The sequence below is a fragment of the Natrix helvetica genome (assembly GCF_964273705.1).
Source record: "Natrix helvetica genome assembly, chromosome: 1".
Taxonomy (NCBI): Eukaryota; Metazoa; Chordata; class Lepidosauria; order Squamata; family Natricidae; genus Natrix; species Natrix helvetica.
Genome location: NC_138548.1, coordinates 2,772,931 through 2,794,763, shown reverse-complemented (window position 1 = coordinate 2,794,763; position 21,833 = coordinate 2,772,931). Strand labels below are relative to the sequence as shown.

Below are 21,833 nucleotides of genomic sequence, written 5' to 3'. Positions count from 1 at the left end.
GAGACACAAAACATGTTTTTCCCTATCTGGTGTGCAAACAACATCAATTGCCCAACAGATAGGACAATTGCTTTCCCCTCCAATTATTAGAAGAATAGTAATTCTTAAAGTATCCCTGGTGGATTTCAACCCGCAGAAATCTTCCTAGGTTAAACCTGCTTTAAAATATATTCTCTGAGTTTTCCCAGTGTTGGAGGATTTTGCTTTGTCTCCCAAAGAGCTAACTGTGACATCTGATGAGACTCTGCTGGCCTTTGTGTCAAAGTCCAAATACAGGTAAGAAGAAGCATGATTGATATTGTAGTAGTTTATTGATTGATTAGTTGTGTGACTTTATTAAAATGAAATAATTTTTAATTCATATAAAGAACGGTTGCAGGAACTGAGTATGTCTAGTCTGATGAAAAGGACTAGGGGAGACACAATAACAGTGTTCCACTATCTCAGGGGTTGCCACAAAGAAGAGGGAGTCAAGATATTCTCCAAAGCACTTGAGGGCAGGACAAGAAGCAATGGGTGGAAACTAATCAAGGAAAGAAGAAACTTAGAACTAAGGAGAAAATACCAGACAGTTAGAACAATTTATCACTTGAACAAGTTGCCTCCAGAAGTTGTGAATGCTCCAACACTGGAAGTTTTTAAGAAGATGTTAGATAAACATTTGACTGAAGTAGTGTAGAGTTTCCTGCCTAAATAGAAGACCTCCCAGGCCCCTTCGAACTCTGTTATTCTATAAAATAAAATACATCACATAGTCTAATTTCAGAATAGGACAGATAGGAAGAAATAAAGCAATAACATTCAAATGTGTCAATACAATACAATACAATACAATACAATAGTAGAGTTGGAAGGGACCTTGGAGGACTTCTAGTCCAACCCACTGCCTAGGCAGGAAACCCTATACTGTTTCAGACAAATAGCTATCCAACATCTTCTTAAAGACTTCCAGTGTTGGGGCATTCACAACTTCTGGAGGCAAGCTGTTCCACTGTCAGGAATGACAGTTCCTGTCAAAATGCAAAGAGACATCAGATAAATTTGCCCTGAGGCCATCCAGAAGGCACAGAAGCTGCCTGTTGTGCTAAAGCTCGGATGGTATTTCAAATACTCCCTGCAATTCAGCTTCTGCACAAACCTTGACTTCTCATCTAGGAGAGAAGGTGAGAAGAATGGCTGGGCTGCCTCTCCTCCTGCTGCTGCTCTTCTGGCTCCTGCCCCCAGTTACTGCTAAGAAGATTCAAACCGTATGTGAGTTCCCAAAACATGTAGAGGATCAATATCAATGGGAATTTTACAGGCCTGGTGATCTGATCATTGGAGGGAATTTTCCCCTGTCAACTTCTGTGGAGTCCAAATCACCAGATTTCCAAAGGGTCCCATTGGAGCTTATGAATGTCGTCACGTAAGTTTCACTTGGAGGAGAAAAATGTAGGTGATTGTTTTCTTCCTTTCAATTCAGGGCTTTAAAAAAAAACAAATACTCATTCTAGGGATCTTCAGATCTTTGTCCTTTTCTTAATAAAGAGGAAAATTCAAGAAATGGTCTAGAATTCCCTGTCTTTCCAGAACGGTTCCTGAGGACCGAGAACAACAACAGTTTACACACAAATTGTATGCAGGGGAAGGACTGTCTTTCCAGATGTTTTCATCAGGATGATTATCAACCATTAAAAAGTAGGGAGGGGAAGCCCCATGCAAACTGTGCTGGACTTAGTGAAGAAGTTGACATGATATTGATTGGACATAAAGTCACAGGGAAAAAAAACACTCAAAGAATTTGTCAATCTTTCTCCAGTGTGGATACTGCCCCCCCAAAATCCCTCAGTTTTGGAATCAGCAGAGCTGATGAGTAATGGCCCTGAGTAAATCAGAACTGGGACCCTCTCTGGAGTCTTTTGCTCAGACCTGAAGGAGCTGCTCCAAGGGGAAAGCAAAGTGATGAGGGTGGAAGGGGAGCAATTGAGGAGGATTTCAGCCATGGGAGGAAAGTGAAGGAAGGAGGGAGAATAAGGGGTATAAAATGATGTGGGAAATGGACAGCCTGGCTTTTCTCCTTTCTCAGAAATCCATCCAAATACAACCAAGGAACATCCTTTAAAAAGCCAAAGCAGCCCAATGGAACTTGTGACTTAACACACACAAAAAGGCAAGGCCAACTCCACAAGCACGCAAGATCTTTCTTATAATGTTCTCCACTCTTTTTCTCACTGAAGACCCCTACAGAAAAACTACCATCAGTTCCTGGCCTTCATGTTTACTGTCATGGAGGTGAACAAGGATCTAGTTCTCCTCCCCAACATCACACGTGGCTTCCACCTCTATGACAATCAGAAGATGGAGAAGAAGATTTTCTTATACAGCCTCTCCCTGCTCTCCTCATGGAATCAAATGGTCCCAGGTTACAAATGTGACAGACCTCTGCTCTCTGTCATTGGAGGTCACAACTCTAAATTCTCAAGGCAGATGGCCTCCATCTTCAGCATCTCCAAAGTCCCACAGGTAAGGGGACTCCACTAGATACAGTAGGGAGTACACAAACAGCAGAAGCACACACTGAAGACAAGGATGTAAGCAAAGATGTTGGGGTGGAGGCATACACCAGGGGTATGTGTATGACTTAGGAAATCCATCCTAAAGTTGAATTGATTTTTCTATGTTGTATATCAAGATACATTTTATATAATTGCAAAAAGATACTGACGTAATTTTTAAAATCTGTATTTGCCAAGAGCCTTTATTACTTCCTGACTTTTATAAAAGTTTATCATCTTTCTGCACCTTTGAGTCTAGTTTATTCTCTATATCAGGTAGATGTTTGGTTTCGTTGACGTCTGATCTATGACAACCAGGCAAAACAGGTAACTTGTGACTCTTCCTAAGAAGGGAGGAGGATGAAGCTTGTGAGACAGCCTGACTGGTGGGGCATTAACTACACAATGGGGAACGCTAAAGTCATCCTAAAACTTAACTTTATTTTTGAAAGAAGATTCTCACTTTCTCTAGCTTGGTGTTGGCTTTGAGTTCACTCAAGGAGAGAGAAGAGTTTATCCTTCCTTCTTCCGGATTAATCCCAAGGAATCTGCTCAGTATGAGGGTCTAGTCCAGCTGCTCCTATATTTCCAGTGGAACTGGGTCGGGCTGGTGGCCAACAAAGATGATGGTGGGGAACATTTCGTCTCTTCTCTGATGCCAGTGCTCAAGGAGAAGGAGATCTGTCTGGCCTTCACTGAAATAATGAAATTTGATTTTTACACTGATGAAGATACAAATTTATATCATATTTTCAACACTTTGTCTAAAGGTGAAGTGATTATATTTTTTGGAGACTACAGTAGTTTTACATATGTACAGTTAGCTTTGTTTGCTTATGAAAAACAGAGAATTGCATCATTACTGAAAGTTTGGATCTTTACATCCAATTGGAAACTTAATGTGATGAACTCTGAATATATATTGCTTGTTATAAAGCACTACCATGGGGCTTTGCATTTTAGGGACCACACCAGAGAAGTCCCAGAATTCAGCCATTTTCTCTTGTCTTTAGACCCTCTGAACCCACGAGGGAATTTCTTTCTCCCTCTATGGTGGGGAATGAATTTTGCCTGTAGGATTCTCAAACCTGGAGAGATCCTTGGAAAGGATGAAAAACCATGTACAGGAAAGGAGAATTTACAGAGTCTGCCAGCTTACCTGTTTGAAACAAGCATGACAGGTGAAAGTTACAATATCTACAATGCTATTTATGCTGTGGTACATGCATTCCATACAAATGCTGGATCAGGAGCACGACCACATATGATGAGACTTGGAAAGAGGATCTTAGATGTCCACTCATGGCAGGTAATCTCTGTTTTTTAATCTAGTACACAGTTCCTTAAAGCCAACATAGAGAGGAAGTTCCCCATGTGTAGAACATAGAATAATATAGTTGGAAGGGACCTCGAAGGACTTCTAACCCAACTTCTTGCTCAACCAGGAGACCCCATATCATTTCAGACAAATGGTTGTCCAGTCTCTTTTTGAAAGTCTCCAGTGATGGAACACTCACAATTTCTGAAGGCAAGCCATTCCATTGGTTGATTGCTCCCACTGTTAGGAAAATTCTCCTCACTTCCAGGTTCCTTCTCTCCTTGGTTAATTTCCAACCATTGTTTCTTGTCTTGCCTTTTGGAGCTTTGGAAAATAATTGGATCCCTTCATCTTTATAGGAACCTTTCAAGTATGGGAACATTGCTATCTTGTCACCCATAGTTCTGCTTTTCATTAGACTAGACATACCAAATTCCTGTAACCATTCTTTTTATGTCTTAGCCTCCAGTCCCCTAATCATTTTTGTTGCTCTTCTCTGCAATCTTTCTATAGTCTTCTTAATATTGTGATGACCAGAACTGGATGCAGTATTCCAAATGTAGCCTTACTAAGGTTTTGTAAAGTGGTATTAGAACTTCAAGTGTTTTTTATTCTATCCATCTTTTAATACAGGCTAGGATTCAGTTGACTTTTTTTTTGGCTGCTGCCACACAACGTTGTTCCCTCCCTGTAGATGTAGTTCTGTGGAGGAGTACTTGTTGAACACGATTTCTCAGCCAATAAAAACTTACCTGGTGGTTGTGCTGTCTATCTCACATATTGCTAGCTTTCCAAGAAATAGGCTTTGCTCTGATTTATCAAATGCTTTATTGAAATCAAAGTATGCTACATCTACAGCATTTAGCTGACCTACTAAGTTGAACACTTTGTCAAAGAATGCAATAGAATTTGTTCACCATGATCTCTTTGTTATAAACCCATGTTGGCTTCTGGTTATAACCTTGTCCATTCTAGGTGTTCGCAGATTTCTTGCTTGATTATCTTTTCCAAGATCTTCTCAGGTATTGATGTCAGGCTGATTGGTCTGTAATTTCCAGGTTCTGTTGGGGGGGACCCTCTGCTTTTCTAAAAATGGGGACCTCATCAGTCTTTTCCAATCCTCAGGTAGCGAGGACTGAGAGATCACCCCCTGGTGATCAAAGAACCTTGAAAGATGAGTTTCAACAGTTCTGAAGTCATGTCTGCCAGTTCCTTCAGAACTCTGGGATGTAATTTAGAGCTGACAGGTGTTCTGTTACCTTATTTTGCATAGTTTAATTTGCATTCCTAATCTGTCTTTATGGTTCTGTTTTTGGTAAGGTGAGTAGCGTACAGCATCTGTCAGGTTACATTATTATATATATTTTGGTAAAGAGGATGCTTCTTTTTCTCCCTGTGCTCGTTACCCCTTTGCCATCTTCTCCCTTTAGTGGACCAATTGTTTCTTTAATTTTTTTCTTATTTTTTATGTGATAAAATAAACTTTTTAAATACTTTTTTTGACATTTGTTGCAAGTCATACTTTTTTCAAAGCCTTACCTTTCCTAACTTCATCTTTGCTGGTTCAAGCTATTTCGGGTATTCTGCTTTAATTATGTCTCCCTCTTTACATTTTTTTTGTATTTGTCCTTTTTGTACTTCAGTTAGTCTGAGAGTTCTTTGTGCAACCATGCTAGATTTTTCTTGGTTTTCTTTTTTAGTAGTATTGAACTAGATTGGGCATTTATAACTGAAATTTTCAGAGTTTCCCAGGCTTCGTGAGTTGATTTGCTCTTTAAGGCTTTCATCCATGGGATACTTCCTATGCTCTCTTTGAGTTTGTTAAAATCAGCTCTTTTTAAGTCTAAAACATTGATTTGATAATGTTGTGTTTGGTGGCCTGTAGTATATGCCTATGACAATGTCATTCTTTTTTTTTTTATGTTGACCCATAAGCATTCTAGGAGGATTTCATCCTTGGTTGTGATGAAACAGAGAAAGTGATCTCTAAGATATGTATAATGCAGTTCCAACTCTCCTTTTGTTAGGTCTGTTTCTTTTGAATAGTTTGTATCCTTCCATCACTATATTCCAGTCATGAGTTTCATCCCACCAAGTATACCTTGTGTACTAGTATTTCAAGTTCACCCTGTTTTTCTTTTCTTTTCTTTTTTTCTTTCTTTCTTTCTTTCTTTCTTTCTTTCTTTCTTTCTTTCTTTCTTTCTTTCTTTCTTCTCTTTACTCCCTACATCATTATATGATTGGATATCTAGTGGGTTTTGCTTGGAATTAAGTTATAAAGGTCGTGAAAATCACTCTACTCCCCATTCAATTTTAGTATAAAGCACTTGTGATAAAATGAACCACTCATTTTCCAGATATATTATTTCCAGTTCTTATAAGGTGCAGTCCATCCCTTGTCAGGAGCCTTTCATGTAGGTAATGCAGACCATGGTATCTGAAACCATTTTCTTGATGACACCAGTTTTAAGTTTTTAATCCTTTCTAAAAACCTTAGCTCCCTCATTGGATGTTGGTCTTTTGTTGGAAGTATAGATGAAAACACCACTTGTGTTCCTGATTCCTTAACTTGCTTCCCTAGCTATTATTGTTTTTAGATTCATTGTTGTATTATTGGTGCCCTGCATGTAGAAGAAGGAGAAGAATTGTGTAGTAGTTCATGGGGTTGATTATTTTAGCAAGGTTCTCAGTGGTATCTTTATTTTTACTCCAGGGAGACAACATACCTGCCTAGGTTGATTGTTTGGTCTGTGGACCATAGTTTCTTATTTATTCTCTTCCCTAAGTATTTTCAGGGAAAAGTATCTCTTGAATTACTGATTAAATACCAGTATGGCATTTTATCACTGCATCTCAAAGAAGATTAAAGCAGAACTATTTTTAAAAACAACAATAACACAGATTAAGTATAGTGTTTGATTCAATAGGGGTAGAAGGGGGAAGGAGAAATAAAAGAAACTAATTGTAGCTAAGATTCATGGATGTATGACCTTTCTAAAAGTTTTCAGAAGTATTCAAAGGTTGTGTGACTTTCATGGAGTGGCCATTGCATAGAGTGATCCAGAGCAAGATGACAATTTTGCCAGATGCTTCAGCAGGTCAACTGAAGTCCTAGTAGACATATTTGCAGAACCACCTCCATTTCCTTCGTGTTGTAGCCTGAATCCAGTTGTAGAAAGACACTTGACTGAATTGATTGAAACCCTGATTTATGTTACTGTGGCTTAGCATGCTGTGTGATCCCATCCCACGTGTTTTGTTTGCCATTTGTTGCACTGAACTGCTTGTTGTGTGAAACCAGCCTTGGTCAATTTAGCACACAGAACAGGACTCAATGTATTTGTACTTGTTAGTTTGTCAAATGTGTACAAGATAGCAGGTATAAATATAAACATGGACATGAATAAATTAATACAAATAAATGTGGTCTAAAGATCATGAAATTGTCTCTTTTTCTGCATCTAATCATAAAGAATGGACCTCTATGACCACTGAAGTCACAAATCAGGGCAGGCACTGTAAGGAAAACAAATTCTTAGAGGTGTGGAAAGTATTAGCAATTTCTGAAAGTTTCTTTTCATTCAGCTTCTTCCCTATTTGAGGAACATTCAGTTCAACAACAGTGCTGGGGATGAAATCTACTTCTCAGAAAATGGGCTGGGTTCTTCTCGTTATGATCTTTTCAACTGGGTTCTCTTCCCCAATGAATCTTTTTTCCCTGTGAAAGTTGGACGAATAGATCCCAGGGCTCCTGCAGGACAATATTTCACCATTAACTCGGATGCAATTGTCTGGGCAAAAAAGGTGAGCTGGAAGGTAAAATAAATACAGCAAAACAGTCATTCTCTTCTGGGGATTCAAAACATCTCCCTTTTGGAGAATGGGTTACGGAATCAAAAATTTGGCAACCATTTGATGGAAAAGCTATTTTGGTTGTAACATACTTGAGGTATGATTTGTGACATATCAAAAAGGGTGGAGATCAGGAGGAAATTCTGCTTGAAACCCAGGATGCAGATGGATGAGCCAAGAGTGGTTTCCATGGACCATTCCCCTTCAGTTGGATCTCCATCATTGATTCCTTCAGAAAAGCTATAGCTCAATTCACAACCCTTCTTTTGCATGCCAAGCCCTAGTTCCAATCTCCAGAATCCATTGGTGGTTAAGAATGGCACTAGACTTAATCCCCCGGGAGCTTTTCCTAGTTTGTGCTACACTTGGATTAACCATTGCCTTTGAAGATATTCTAATGATGGAAAGAAAAATATAAAGGAATGAATAAGTGAAGTATTAATGAAGGCATCTACAGTATTTCTTTTTTTTCTTTTTTAGAAGGTGCCCTTTGCTAGGTGTGGCATGAAGAGGTGCCATCCAGGAGAGAGGAGAAGAGTTCCAGAGGGAGAGCTGGTTTGCTGCTACCAATGTGCCCCTTGTCCAGAAGGGACCATCTCTAATCAGACAGGTAGAGCAAACTTTCTTTGTAGACCTTCCAGGATCGAGGAAGCCATTCAGTAGAAAGAAATATCATATTTTGGTCATTTTGAGTAGATTAACATTCTTCAACACATTCATGCTTTTCAACAGAACCTCTGTTCAGGGATCTAAATTGGCCTTTTCCCATCGTCAAGCCACCTTTCCTGCTCCTCAGCAATTTAATGCAGGGTAGTTTCAGGACACAATTCATGAGTTCCCTACTAGATTTTCTAGTCCTACTCTTACATCTAACTACATCCAGGAAAACCAGATACTAAACTTTTCATGAAGCAGTGGGATGTGAGGTTGAACCTTTGATTTTCATTATTTAGGGTGTTTTTTCCATCAGGGCTATCAGTCTCCCAAGAGCTCGACAGACCTGTTGGGGAAGAGGGAGATCTATCTAACTCAGTCTTCCTGCCCTTCTCTGCAATAAATGAATAAATATCTGAGTTGATGCAAAATACAGAGAACTTGATTCCAAAAAGGTGGAAACATCCTTGTCTCAAACTAACGTATTCCCAAAATAATCAATATTGAAGAATGATTTGTTCTTTTTGATATTCCATAATATTGCAAAGTACTCTTGATTTCAGATTCTGCAAGCTGTGATCCCTGCCCAGAAGACCAATATCCCAACATGGACAAGGACCAATGCATTGCCAAGAAGCTCCATTTCCTTGCCTATCAAGACCCTCTGGGATATGCTTTATGTTCTCTCACACTTTCTCTCTCCATGATCACATTGGCAGTTCTGGCAATTTTTCTTAAGCATCACAATACACCGATTGTCAAGGCCAACAACCGAGATCTCACCTACATCCTCCTGGTCTCCCTCCTGCTCTGCTTCCTTTGTTCCTTTCTTTTCATTGGACGACCTGGGAACTTCACCTGTCTCTTCCGACAAACTGCCTTTGCCATTCTATTTTCCCTTGCGGTTTCCTCTGTGTTGGCGAAAACTGTCATGGTGGTTCTAGCCTTCATGGCTACCAAGCCAGGGAACAGGGCAAGAAAATTCTTAGGAAAACCCCTGGCCAACTCCATTGTTGCTTCCTGTCCCCTGGTTCAAGCAGTTCTTTGTGCTACCTGGCTGGTAACCTCCCCTCCTTTCCCCAACTTGGACTTCCAAGCCTTGACTGGAGAGATCATTTTGGAATGTCAGGAAGGTTCAGCTTCAATGTTTTATGCTGTTCTTGCCTATCTGGGTTTCCTGGCCCTCATCAGTTTCACTGTGGCCTTTCTGGCCAGGAAATTGCCTGATAGCTTTAATGAAGCCAAGTTCATTACATTTAGCATGCTGGTCTTTTGCAGTGTTTGGATCACCTTCCTCCCCACCTACCTAAGCACCAAAGGAAAGTCCATGGTGGCTGTGGAGATCTTCTCCATTTTGGTCTCTGGGGCTGGTCTCTTGGCTTGCATCTTTTTCCCCAAATGCTACATTATCCTACTGAGGCCCAATCTGAATTGTAGAGAGAATATAATGAGGCACAAGAATCTCTGATTTGTCCTGGGATTGGAAATTTTTACTTCTGTTGGAGCATTTTTGCACTTGTCCCTAGTAAGATCCCAATGATCATATGAGTAATATACATCGATATCAAAGATGTGAATATTGATTAATTAAACAAATTTGTCTAGCCACCCAACTCACATGCAGGTGACTCTGGTCAGCTGAAAAAATATTTTGTAAAAATCCATCATATAATAAATCCATGATATTAAAGAAAACCCGTAACCCATCAATTTACAGCAGGGAAGTTTCCCACTTTAATCACAAAAGGACTGATTGCTAATTTTTAAAAAAAGAGTCAATGTAATTGTAAATTGTGAATATCTTCAAGTAGTGTAGAAATTAAGTCTGCAGTAAAATATAATAGTGTATATAAAAATATTTAAATATAAAACACTATTTCCTATGATAGAACATCAGTAGAGCTTGTTATGAGCTCTCTTTTAAGTTGTATTTGATTAGATTGTCCTGGACTCAAGTGATCAGCAAAAGTACTGGACCCTGGACTGGTGGACGTTTATAAATTCGTATAAGAGTTGGGAGATGTTTCATTTTGATAAAAAATATCTAAGATACAAGAGTGAAAGATTAAGTCTGTGAGTTCTTTCTATGTATGTGTGAAGTTTCCAAGAGCTGACCTAATTAATTTACCAGCCTCGAGACAAAGTTAAAACAAAACATTCATTTATTAGGACTAACATCTTGGCACATACTTCTGTGGAGCCGAAACTAAATCCGACTTAATGGCATCTGAAATTTACCCCTGTGTCCCCTACCCTCTGCCTGAAGTCATCAATCACATTCTCCAACAGGATGTTACGGCAGGGTTCTGGACATGTGCATTCACATCCCAGTTACAGAAATATGAGACTTTTTACTCTGGCCAAAAGTATGCATGGCATTCCCCTCCCCCCTTCTCAAGTTGATAGTAGTCATGGAAATGCTTTAGACATTGTCAATATGTTTTCTTACATTTCTATCACTATTGAATAATATATATTACTATTATTTCTATGTTAAAATATGTCTATTACTTGTATATAATTGCTACACCATCACTACTACTACACCACTATTACTACTACTACTACTACTACTATTTATATACAACAGTGTTTTCACTCAGGTCCGTCCTCTCTCTCCAAAGAGGAACTTTAGGGGCATTATATTACTGTGTTTCCCCCCAAATAAGACCCAACCAGAAAATAAGCCTTAACATGATTTTTCAGGATGCCTGTAATAAAAGCCCTACCCCCAAAATAAGTCCCAGTTAAGATCCTCAGCCAGATGGATGCATTTAGCACTGTATTTCTCTGAAAATAAGACCTAATCAGAAAATAAGCCCTAATACATCTTTTGGAGAAAAAAATTAATACAAGACCGTGTTTTACTTTTGGGGAAACACAGGTAATTATGGCACAGTGTACAAATTGTTCCTGGAATTTAGAGGCAAATGTGCTGACTGCTGCTAGACAAAGCAGATGCAAGCTAAGCATTATCAATAAACAATGATAAAGTCATAGGTTGATCTCAAAAAGATGGCTTCCAGAGAAGTATGTATAAACACTGTACTGTTGAAGGAACCCCTTTGCACAGGCCCAATGGGAATGATCCCTCTATGTCTTTTCTCCCATGCAGAATAAAACTTTTTAAAATCTCCATCTCAGTTTGTGTTTCATTGAGCATTGCATGCTAGACAGAACCAGTTCTTCCACACAAACACCTATACTATTGCTCACTCTTAGATGCTACGACTGATCACTAGAACCTTGCCCCTGCCTCTAGTTGAACAATCTATGGTAAAGACTCCATCTTGGGTGCAGGTGATCATTTTCAGGTAGGCTGAACACTAACTACACCCTGATCCCCAACTCCAACTTCTGTTTTGGTGAACAACAAAGGAAACAAACATGTTTTTCTCCTTCTGGTTGTATGAAGAGATGCTATTGCTAAGTGGGTAGGATGTTATTCTTCCTTGCAATTATTGTCGGACCTCCCCCCCCCCCATTTTTAAAGCATTTTTTGGCTAGGAAATTGCCTGACAGCTTTAACGCCGCCCCGAGTCCCTTGTGGAGAGGGAGCGGCTAACAAATCAAATAAATTGAAATTGAAATTGAAATTAATGAAGCCACATTCATTACTTTTAGCATGCTGGTCTTTTGCAGTGTTTGGATCACCTTTCTCCCCACCTACCTGAGCACCAAAGGGAAGTCCATGGTGGCCGTGGAGATCTTCTCCATCTTAGCCTCTGGGGCTGGTCTCTTGGCTTACATCTTTTTTCCCAAATGCTATATTATCCTATTCCGGCCCCATCTTAATTGTAGGGAAAATATTCTAAGAAACAAACATCTCAAACTAATGCAGGGCCGCATAGGCCACATTTATATTTTTGTGTATATTTAGAACATTTCTAAAATATCGTGAAATGAGGGAAGATTTTCTCCATTTTATAATTATCCATCAAATGTTCTGTCTAGTCACAATATACCTCTTGTCCGCAACAGTTACCCAGCCTTTTGTTTTCCATGTCTCTCAGTTATCCCCACTAAGTTTCAGTGACTTTTATGGAAATAAAGCCTGATGTTAAAGATGTTTATAATTTCAATGAGGACATATTCTCATTTTGTGGAACAGCTTGCCTCCCGAAGTTGTGAATGCCCCAAACACTGGAAGTCTTTAAGAAGACCTTGGATAGACATTTGTCTGAAACGGTATAGGGTTTCCTGCCTAGGCAGGGGGTTGGACTAGAAGACCTCCAAGGTCCCTTCCAACTCTGCTATTGTATTGTATTATATTGTTCCTTTTAATTGAAATTTTTAACATGTTAGTGTTTTAAAGCATTAGGTTCACTCTCAGGGGTTTGGAGTATATATCCTGTCAGCTAGCCTGCTACTAGCTGCCATAGAAAAGGGGGGAAGGATCAGGGGGGATTTTTCATTGCATGTTTGCAACTATGGCCCTGATTCTAGGCCATTCTTGTTGGCTCTGGTATGTGATAGTCCAGTGAAGGCTAACCTTTTCAGCATTGAGTGCTGAAACTAGTGTGTGTGTGTGTGTGTGTGTGTGTGCCCCTTTCTTCCTCCAGACCCACTACTCCAGACCTTAAACGTAAACTACTTAATGCAAGAAGCCTCACAAATAAAATGCACAAATTCCTCCTCTTACTAAACACGGTTGCATTCGACATTATATTTGTGTGTGAGATGTGGTTGAATGCATCCTTCCCAGACGCCATTACCACAACAAGAGTCTATCATGTTTATCGGTCAGATCATGAAATCCATAGAGAAAAAGTCCCTAAATCTAAAAAAGATTCAAATTACACAGGAGCTTGTTCTTCCAGAGACTATCATCTGTGATCTGTCCTTAAAGACTACATGTTGCTTCTTACTATGCTGCAGAGCCCCTGATTATGACCTCATTCATGCGAAGAAGCTAACTTCACTACTAACATGGGCAGCCTCCTGCCCACACCCTCTTATTTTCCTTCCGTGACCCCGTGTTTCACCAGTTTATTGAAATTGGAAACTGTGTCATCCCTTCACCCTGCACATGATGCGCCTCCTATACCCACTGATTGAAAGGGAGCAGCATTTTGAAGTTAAAGGTATTTTAGATTCCAGGAAACATAGAGGGAAAGTCCAATACCTCATTGCCTGGAAACATTCTCCCCCTGCCCAGTCTGTATGGGTGGATGCTAAATATGTCCGGGCACCTAAAGACCTCCCGATTTTTCAAAGAAAATACCCCTACAAACCCCGAAGAACCCTCACTGTTCTTCATGTGATGTACTGTATGTTTTTGTATAGATTTCCTCTGTATGGCTAGCGGGGGGTGGGGAATGTCAGCTAGCCTGCTGCTAGCTGCCGTAGAAAAGAGGGAAGGGATCAGGGAGGAATTTTTAATTGCAGGTTTATAACTACGGCCTGGATGTTGTTCTTCAAGGCCATTCTTGCTGGCTCTGGTATATGATAGCCTTGGGTTGCCTAGGCAGTGGTGAAATTCAAATTTTTGTACTACTGGTTCTGTGGGCGTGGCTTAGTGGGCACAGCAGGGGAAGGATATTGCAAAATCTCCATTCCCACCCCACTCTAGGGACAGCCAGAGGTGGTATTTGCCAGTTCTCTGAACTAGTCAAAATTTGTGCTACCAGTTTTCCAGAACCTGTCAGAACCTGCTGAATTCCACCAGTGCCACAAGGGGGATTTGGCTGTACAGTTTGTTTCATGTTGCTGTTTTCCCATGCTTTGCCTCAGAGCTTGCTTTCAGTTTTATTCCTAGTAAAAGTACTTTACTCTAAATCCATGGCGCGAAGAATTTTTCCTTCCTAGGAAATGGACAGAGGGAGCCCTGAAATAAGCATAGAGTCCTGTGGTTGTGTAGAAATCTCTACTATTCAATTTTCTTGAAATGAAAGAGTTTAAATCCTCTACCCATGATATTCAGCTATTGTCCCTCATCAATGTGGATTGTTGAATGAACAAGTAACAGCAATAGCATGTGCAGTATTCTGATCAACTTTTGTGCTATGTCATCTACTGGTGATCCTCTATCAGATGTGTGAGCATAATTCAGTCCAGGCCCCCACATCACATTCAAGTTTCATTTATAAGTATGCGTTCCCACCAAGGTCCAATGATTAAAATGGTGACTGTTCCTCCCCATTCAATAGGCTTCAGATGCTAGGACAGCATTGATTGACAGCATTGCTTGGTCAACCAATTATTGTATAGTTGAATAATGTGAGGGTAAGGATGACACTTGACCTTGAAATGAGAAGTCCTCACTGAGATACCTTGAGAATCAGAGGTTTGGGTCAGTGCCTCTCCTCCAACTAACACTGAACGGAAAGAGCTACAGAGAACGGGTAGAACCACATAACATCATGTACACATTCCTATTACCTCAGCCAATCGAGAGGTTTGTCATTTGGTGATGGTGTCTTTCCCACATCAGTTCACAATTCTGAAGACCTGCTTCCCAAGACAAACACAGGAGACAAACTTTTATGATTCCAACTCATTTTGGAAGCTCTCCTATAGAGTTTAAATTTGCCTAATACAGTGAGAGATTCTTGTGCCAACTTTTAAGTTCTATGGGAAGAGTTAGTGTCTAATTTCATCACCCACCATGTTGGTATCTGTAAACCACTTATTACATCCAAGCGTTGGAATGATTGCCCAGATTTACTATGGCACAACCGATTGTCAAGTGTCACCGTGTCCCATGAAAACTTACACTATCCAAAGAAACTATGGAAGAGGCCAAACTTCACCTTGTGTGTACATGTTCAGTTTCACATAACTGAAATACCCAACTTCACCTTGATTATCAAGTGCATCTCATCCGTGGAATAATCATAAGAGACACAAACTCATTTTTCTCTATCTGGTGTATTGCTCAGTAAATAGGAAAATTGCTTTTCCTTGCAATTATCAGAAGAACCGTAATTTTAAACATATCCCTATGGATTTCTACCCATAAACTTATTCGGAGATAAAACTTGCAATATGCTCAGAGTTCTCCCAGTAGAGGTAGGACATGTCACCTTGCCTTGTGTTGTGCAGAGCCAACTTCAGGGTTGGGTGAGACTTGTCTGCCATTAGTATCCTCTTTGATCATAAACCAAACCCAGGTGAGAGGAATTTGCCTTGGGGCCATCCAGGTGGGCACATACTATCTCTCTTTTGCTAAAGCTCTGCTGAGATTTCAAGGGCTCCCTGCCATTCATCTTCTGCACACACAAAAGAGCCTTTTGATTTTTGATCCAGGAGGAAAGGTAAGAAGAATGACTGGGCTGCCTCTCCTGCTGCTGCTGCTTTTCTGGCTCTTGCCTCCAACATCTGCTAAGAGGATGCAAACTGGGTGTGTGTTGACAAAGACTGGACACACTGCGAGAGACTTTTACAGGCCTGGTGATTTCATTATTGGTGCGAATTTTCCCCTGGGAACTATACATAGATTACACTTCAAATCCTTTAAAAAAGACCCATCTTTATTTCTGGATAATATTTTGTAAGTTTCAACCTAAAGGGGAAACATAGTAAATAATTATTTGATTTGTTCAAGGACTCTTTTCAGAAATATTTGTTCTAGTGATGCTTGCAATGCCCTAGCATAGTTCATTTCTTTGTGCTTTTCTCAGTAAAGAACCAAACTCATAAAATATGGTAGAATTCTCAATGTTTCCAGAACTCTTGATCAGGAAGCTAATACACCAGCAAAAAAGTGAGGAAGGACAACACCTTAGAAACTATGCTGGCCTAGTGAAGAAGTTGGCTTACAATATTAATTTGGACAGTAACTCCTGATGCAAAACTCAAAGATGAGGTCAATCCATTTACAGTGTGGAGGAGTTGTAAAATATCCACCTGCTTTGGAATCAGAATTGCTAATCAATAAAGGGCTTCAGGAAAAGTATGCCGTCACCCCTTATTGTAGTCTTGTGCTCAACAATGGCTTCCAGACCCGAAGAGGCTTCTTCAAGAGGGAAACAAATTAATTAGGGCAGAAGAGAAGCAATTGGGGAGGATTACTGAAGCAAGATGAAGAAGGGAGGGATGATGGAGGGAGATAAAATGATTTGTGATATGGAGAAACAGGATTTTCTCCTTTCTGTCAAGGTCATTAATCAAGGATAAGGCTTTACAATGAAACAATCCCAATGGAATTTGGGACTTTCTGCTACAAAGGACATTCTAAAAAAGACATGACAAACTCCACCAGCACACACAAGCTTTCCTTACAATTTCTGAACGATTTTCTTACTGTAGAGTCGTACCCAAGAATTACCAGCAGTTCATGGCCTTGGTGTTTGCAGTCACAGAGGTCAACATGGATCTGGTTCTCCTCCCCAACATCACCCTTGGCTTCCACATCTATAGCAATGCTCAGACTGAGATGGAGATTTCTTCAAATAGCATCTCCCTGCTTTCCACTCGAGGCCGAATGGTTCCAGGTTACAAATGTGAAAGAAAGCACCCTCTGCTCTCTGTCGTTGGAGATCTCAACCCCAGTTCCTCAAGGCAGATGGCCTCCATCTTCAGCATCTACAAGGTCCCACAGGTAAGAGGGGCTCTTTGGATAGAGTAACAACAAAGCACACAGAGAAGCCAAAGGTGGGAAACAAAGGTGTTGGGGGGGGGATAGATTTAGATTGTTTGTGTCAAGATGTGTTTTTATAGAAGCCAAAAGTGATATATAATGAGATAATTTTGAAATCTGGTACTTGCCAAGAGGAATTCATTCCTAATCTATTTTTCATAAAAGTAGTGTAGTTAGTATATTTTCTGTATTAATTTGACATTCCTTTGGCTTTTGACACATCAATACTAGACAAAATACATAACCTCTTCTTCCTAATATCTAATTGTTCTTCCTAAGAAGGTCAGAAAATTAAGCTTGGCACTCAAAGTGATCCAGCCAAATAGGTGGCGCGATAATCTACATGATAGTGACCCTTAAAATTTACTCTATCAAGAATCTCACTTTCTCCAGCTAGGCATTGGCTTTGACTTCACTCAGGGAGACAGAATGGTTTATCCTTCCTTCTTCTGGATTAATCCCAGTGAATTTGCTCAGTATGTGCGTTTAGTCCAGCTGCTCCTGTATTTCCAGTGGAACTGGGTTGGGCTGGTGGCCCCTGAAGGTGACAGTGGAGAACATTTCATCTCATCTCTGACACCAATGCTCAAGGAGAAGGAGATCTGCCTGGCCTTCACTGATAAGTTGAAATCAAATTTTCTTACTACTCCAATGTTGAAAATACTACATATTTTGGAGACATGGTCTAAAACTGAAGTGATTGTTCTATTTGGAGACCCCAATAGTGTTACAAATGTACAGGCAGCAATGTGTGTCCATGAACATTTGAGAAAGACAACTTTTCAAAGAGTCTGGGTCTTAACTTCTCATTGGAAACTTAGGGTGATGAGCAATCAAGACATCTTGAAAGTAGTAAAGCCCTTCCATGGGGCTTTGCATTTTAGGCACCACATAGGGGATGTCTCAGGATTCAGTCATTTCCTCCTGTCTTTAGACCCCATGAAGCCACAAGGGGACGTCTTTCTCCTGCTATGTTGGGAAAGGTTGTTTGGCTGCATGATGGACAAACCAGGCAGGATCATTCCAAAGGGGGAGAAAAAATGTACAGGAAAGGAGAATTTACAAAATCTACCTTCTTACATTTTTGAAACAAGGATGGAAAGTGAGAGTTACAATATCTACAATGCCATTTATGCTGTGGCACATGCATTACAAACAATATATGGATCTGGAGCACAACCAGCCAGGATGAGGCTTGGAAAGAGGATCTCAAATATTCAGTCATGGCAGGTAATCTCGGTCTTTTTATTTGATCCACAGATCAGATTAATGGCAGGTAGTTGTCTAGGTAAAAACAATGCATTTCTTGTTTGACTGATTAAATATCTATATGTAAAGTGTATCTAAGATAGCAATTATTGAAAACTGTCATTTGAATTAAGTGAGAGGTTTTTGTTGAAAAGGGACAGATGGAGGAAAAAGAGAATTAAACCAAACTGATTGCTCCTAAGAGCAAAGATCTTCCTAGAAGTTCCTGGAAGGATGTAAATGGTTGCCTGAGAAGATGCCATTTCTTGTACTGCTTTGTTTGTTGGGTAAAGCTTCTGTCAACCTCAGCATATGCAAAAGAGCCCAACACAGTCCTAATCTGAGTCAGTCTCTCTCTCTCTCTCTCTCTCTCTCTCCATACCTACCTGCCTACTGTATTTCTCTATCTCTCTCTATTTATCTCTCTCTCTATTCTTTTATCTACCTACCTACTTACCAACCTACATAACTACTCTCTCTCTCCCTCCCTATCTACTGTATTTCTCTCTCTCTCTCTCTCCCTCTACCTACCATCCTACCTACTCTCTTTCTCTCTCCCTCCCTTCTCTCTCTCTTTCTATTTCCATCTCTCTATCCTTCTACCTACCTACCTACCTACCTACCTACCTACCTACCTACCTACCTACCTACCTACCTACACACTCTCCCTACCTACCTACCTACTATATTTCTCTATCTCTATATTTCTCTCTCTCTCTCTCTCTCTCTCTCTCTCTCTCTCTCTCTCTCTCTCTCTCTCTCTCTCTCTCTCTCTTTATCTACCTACCTACCTAACTACTCTTTCTCTCTTTCCCTACTTACCTACTGTATTTCTCTCTCTTTCTCTCCCTGTCTATCCCTCTATCTACCTACCTACTTTTTTTTAATTTGCCTCTTCAAAACCTTGGTGTGTCTTATACTCCAAAAATATGGTAATCCGGTGCTTTTTCTTTCAGATTCTTTCTCATCTGAGGAACATCCAGTTCAACAACAGTGCTGGAGAGGAAGTCTCCTTCTCAGAAAGTGGATTAGTTTCTTCTGGTTATGATCTTCTCAACTGGCTTTTCCTCCCCAATCAATCTTTTGGCCCCATGAAAGTTGGGCAAATGGATTCCACGGCTTCCCCGGGACAAGATTTCACCATTAACTCCGATGTGATCATCTGGGCCACAAAGGTGAGCTGGAAGGAAAAATTGTAAATTCAGCAAAGGATTCATTCACTTCAGGGGATGCATAGCACCCTTTTCATTGGGAAACAGTTTAATTCAGGGATTTGATGAAAAACCTCTTTTGAGTTTAACACATTTCAGATTTGACTTCTGAAATATCCAAGATGGGGTAAGATTGGGAAGACCTCCTGCTTGAAACCCAGGATGCCATTAAAGCAGGCAAGAATGATTCCCATGGACAGTTTCCATTCAGTTGGAGACTCACAATTCTTTCTTTCAAAAAAGCTCCATATCACTTTGCATTTTGAGGTCTCATGATCTCCACATCCATTCATGGGTCAGGATGGCCAGTGGCCTGAATCTCCCCTGGAGCCTATCACTCTGGTAGGCCCTGGTAAACCATTTCTTTTGAAGACATTCTAAAGATGAAAACAGAAATGTAGAAGTAGATAAATTAAGCACATTCGATGCTTGGGCCACCTACTGTATTTCTCTTCTCTTTTTTTTAGAAGGTGCCCTTTGCCAGGTGTGGCATGAAGAGGTGCCAGGCAGGAGAGAGGAGAAGAGTTCCAGAGGGAGAGCAGGTTTGCTGCTACCAATGTGACTCTTGTCCAGAAGTAACCATTTCTAATCAGACAGGTAGGGCATTCAAATGTTGACCTTCCAGCCATTCAGTGGGAAAAAGTGATTAATTTTATTATCATTTGTGTTAGAATTTATTTACTTCAATATATTCATATTTTTCAGCAAATCCTCTTATTCATGAATCTAAACTATTATCTCTACAGGCCACATTTCTTGTTCTTAGAAATTTAATACATGTTAGTTTGAGGGCACAATTCAAGGGGGATCCCAACTAGACTCTCTACTCCTACTTGTACATCCCATCAGGAAAACCAGCTCTCAATCTTTTTGTGAAAGAATGGGATGTATGATTCCAGCTTTAATTTCTAATGAGGATGAAGGATAGTTCTTCTTTCAGAACTATCAATCTCCCAGGATATTCAAAGGCTAGTTGGAGAAACAGGAGATCCATCTATCCATGTCTGCTAATCCTTCCCTGCAAAAAAAAATATTGAATGACTGGATTTGAAGCAGAAAGTAGAGATAATGAGCCAGAGAACAGATTCGTTTTTCTCGCTAACATATTCCCAGCATTGTCAATATGGATGGGATGATTTGCCTTTGTTACTTCACCATGAAATTCACAACGAGTCTTGATTTCAGATGCTGCTCATTGTGAACCCTGCCCCGAAGACCAATATCCCAACAAGGACCAGGACCAATGCATTGCCAAGAAGATCCACTTCCTTACCTATCAGGACACCCTGGGATATACTTTGGCTTCTCTAGCGCTTTTTCTCTGTGTGACCACATCTTCAATTCTGGTGATTTTTCATAAACATCATGATACACCAATTGTCAAGGCCAACAACAGAGATCAGAGCTACATCCTTCTGGTCTCTCTCCTTCTCTGCTTCCTCTGCTCCTTCCTCTTCATTGGTCAACCCAGGAAGCTCACCTGTCTGTTCCGACAATCTGCCTTTTCCATTCTCTTTGCCCTTGCAGTTTCCTCTGTGTTGGCAAAAACTATCATGGTGGTTCTAGCCTTCATGGCCACTAAGCCAGGGAACAGGACAAGGAAACTCTTAGGAAAACCAATGACCAACTCCATTGTCATAGCCTGCCCCATGGTCCAAGCAGTTCTTTGTGCCACTTGGTTGGCGACTTCTCCCCCATTTCCTAACTTGGACTTCCACTCCTTGGTAGGAGAGGCCATCTTGGAATGTAATGAAGGATCAGTTTCGATGTTTTACACTGTCCTCGCTTACCTGGGTTTCCTGGCCTTCATCAGTTTCACAGTGGCATTTCTAGCTAGGAAATTGCCTGACAGCTTTAATGAAGCCAAGTTCATTACTTTTAGCATGCTGGTCTTTTGCAGTGTTTGGATCACCTTCCTGCCCACCTACCTGAGCACCAAAGGGAAGTCCATGGTGGCTGTGGAGATCTTCTCTATTTTGGCCTCTGGGGCTGGTCTCTTGGCTTGCATCTTTTTCCCCAAATGCTACATTATTCTACTGAGGCCTGATCTCAATTGTAAAGGGAATATAATGAGGCCCAAGGATCTTTGATTATATTATTTGTTTATGAGAAATACTTCCATTACCATCTAATTTATACACAGGTAATTCCAACTGGATTACAACATTAAAAACCACAACATTAAAACCATTAAAATGCCGTACTCCACCCACATTTTTGCAGGTATTGAGAGGTTTTATTTTGATTTGGAACATTTTTCAATTTGATCTTAATACTAAGAAATGAGAGATGGCCTTGTCCAATTGGAAACCAAGTGGCATGAGTAATCACAGAACATTTATTAATCTGCAATAATCACTCACTTTTTTAATTAATGCTAGCTCTCCCATAGATCCAAAGATCAACTTGATAAAAAAATGTTGATATTATATATT

At 40.3% G+C, this 21,833-nt stretch overlaps 1 protein-coding gene across 1 annotated transcript; it reads left to right on the top strand.

Moving 5' to 3' along the window:
• Positions 1-1,172: 1,172 nt before the first annotated feature.
• Positions 1,173-21,488, top strand: LOC309385046 (vomeronasal type-2 receptor 26-like; the record flags this gene model as incomplete). The annotated part of the gene is made up of 8 exons (XM_081939118.1): positions 1,173-1,405; positions 2,217-2,502; positions 7,438-7,656; positions 13,517-13,623; positions 16,609-16,900; positions 19,144-19,362; positions 19,866-19,995; positions 20,584-21,488. 8 exons carry the CDS (start codon positions 1,173-1,175, stop codon positions 21,486-21,488), a joined length of 2,391 nt encoding a protein of 796 aa, XP_081795244.1.
• Between the last annotated feature and the right edge of the window lie 345 nt (positions 21,489-21,833).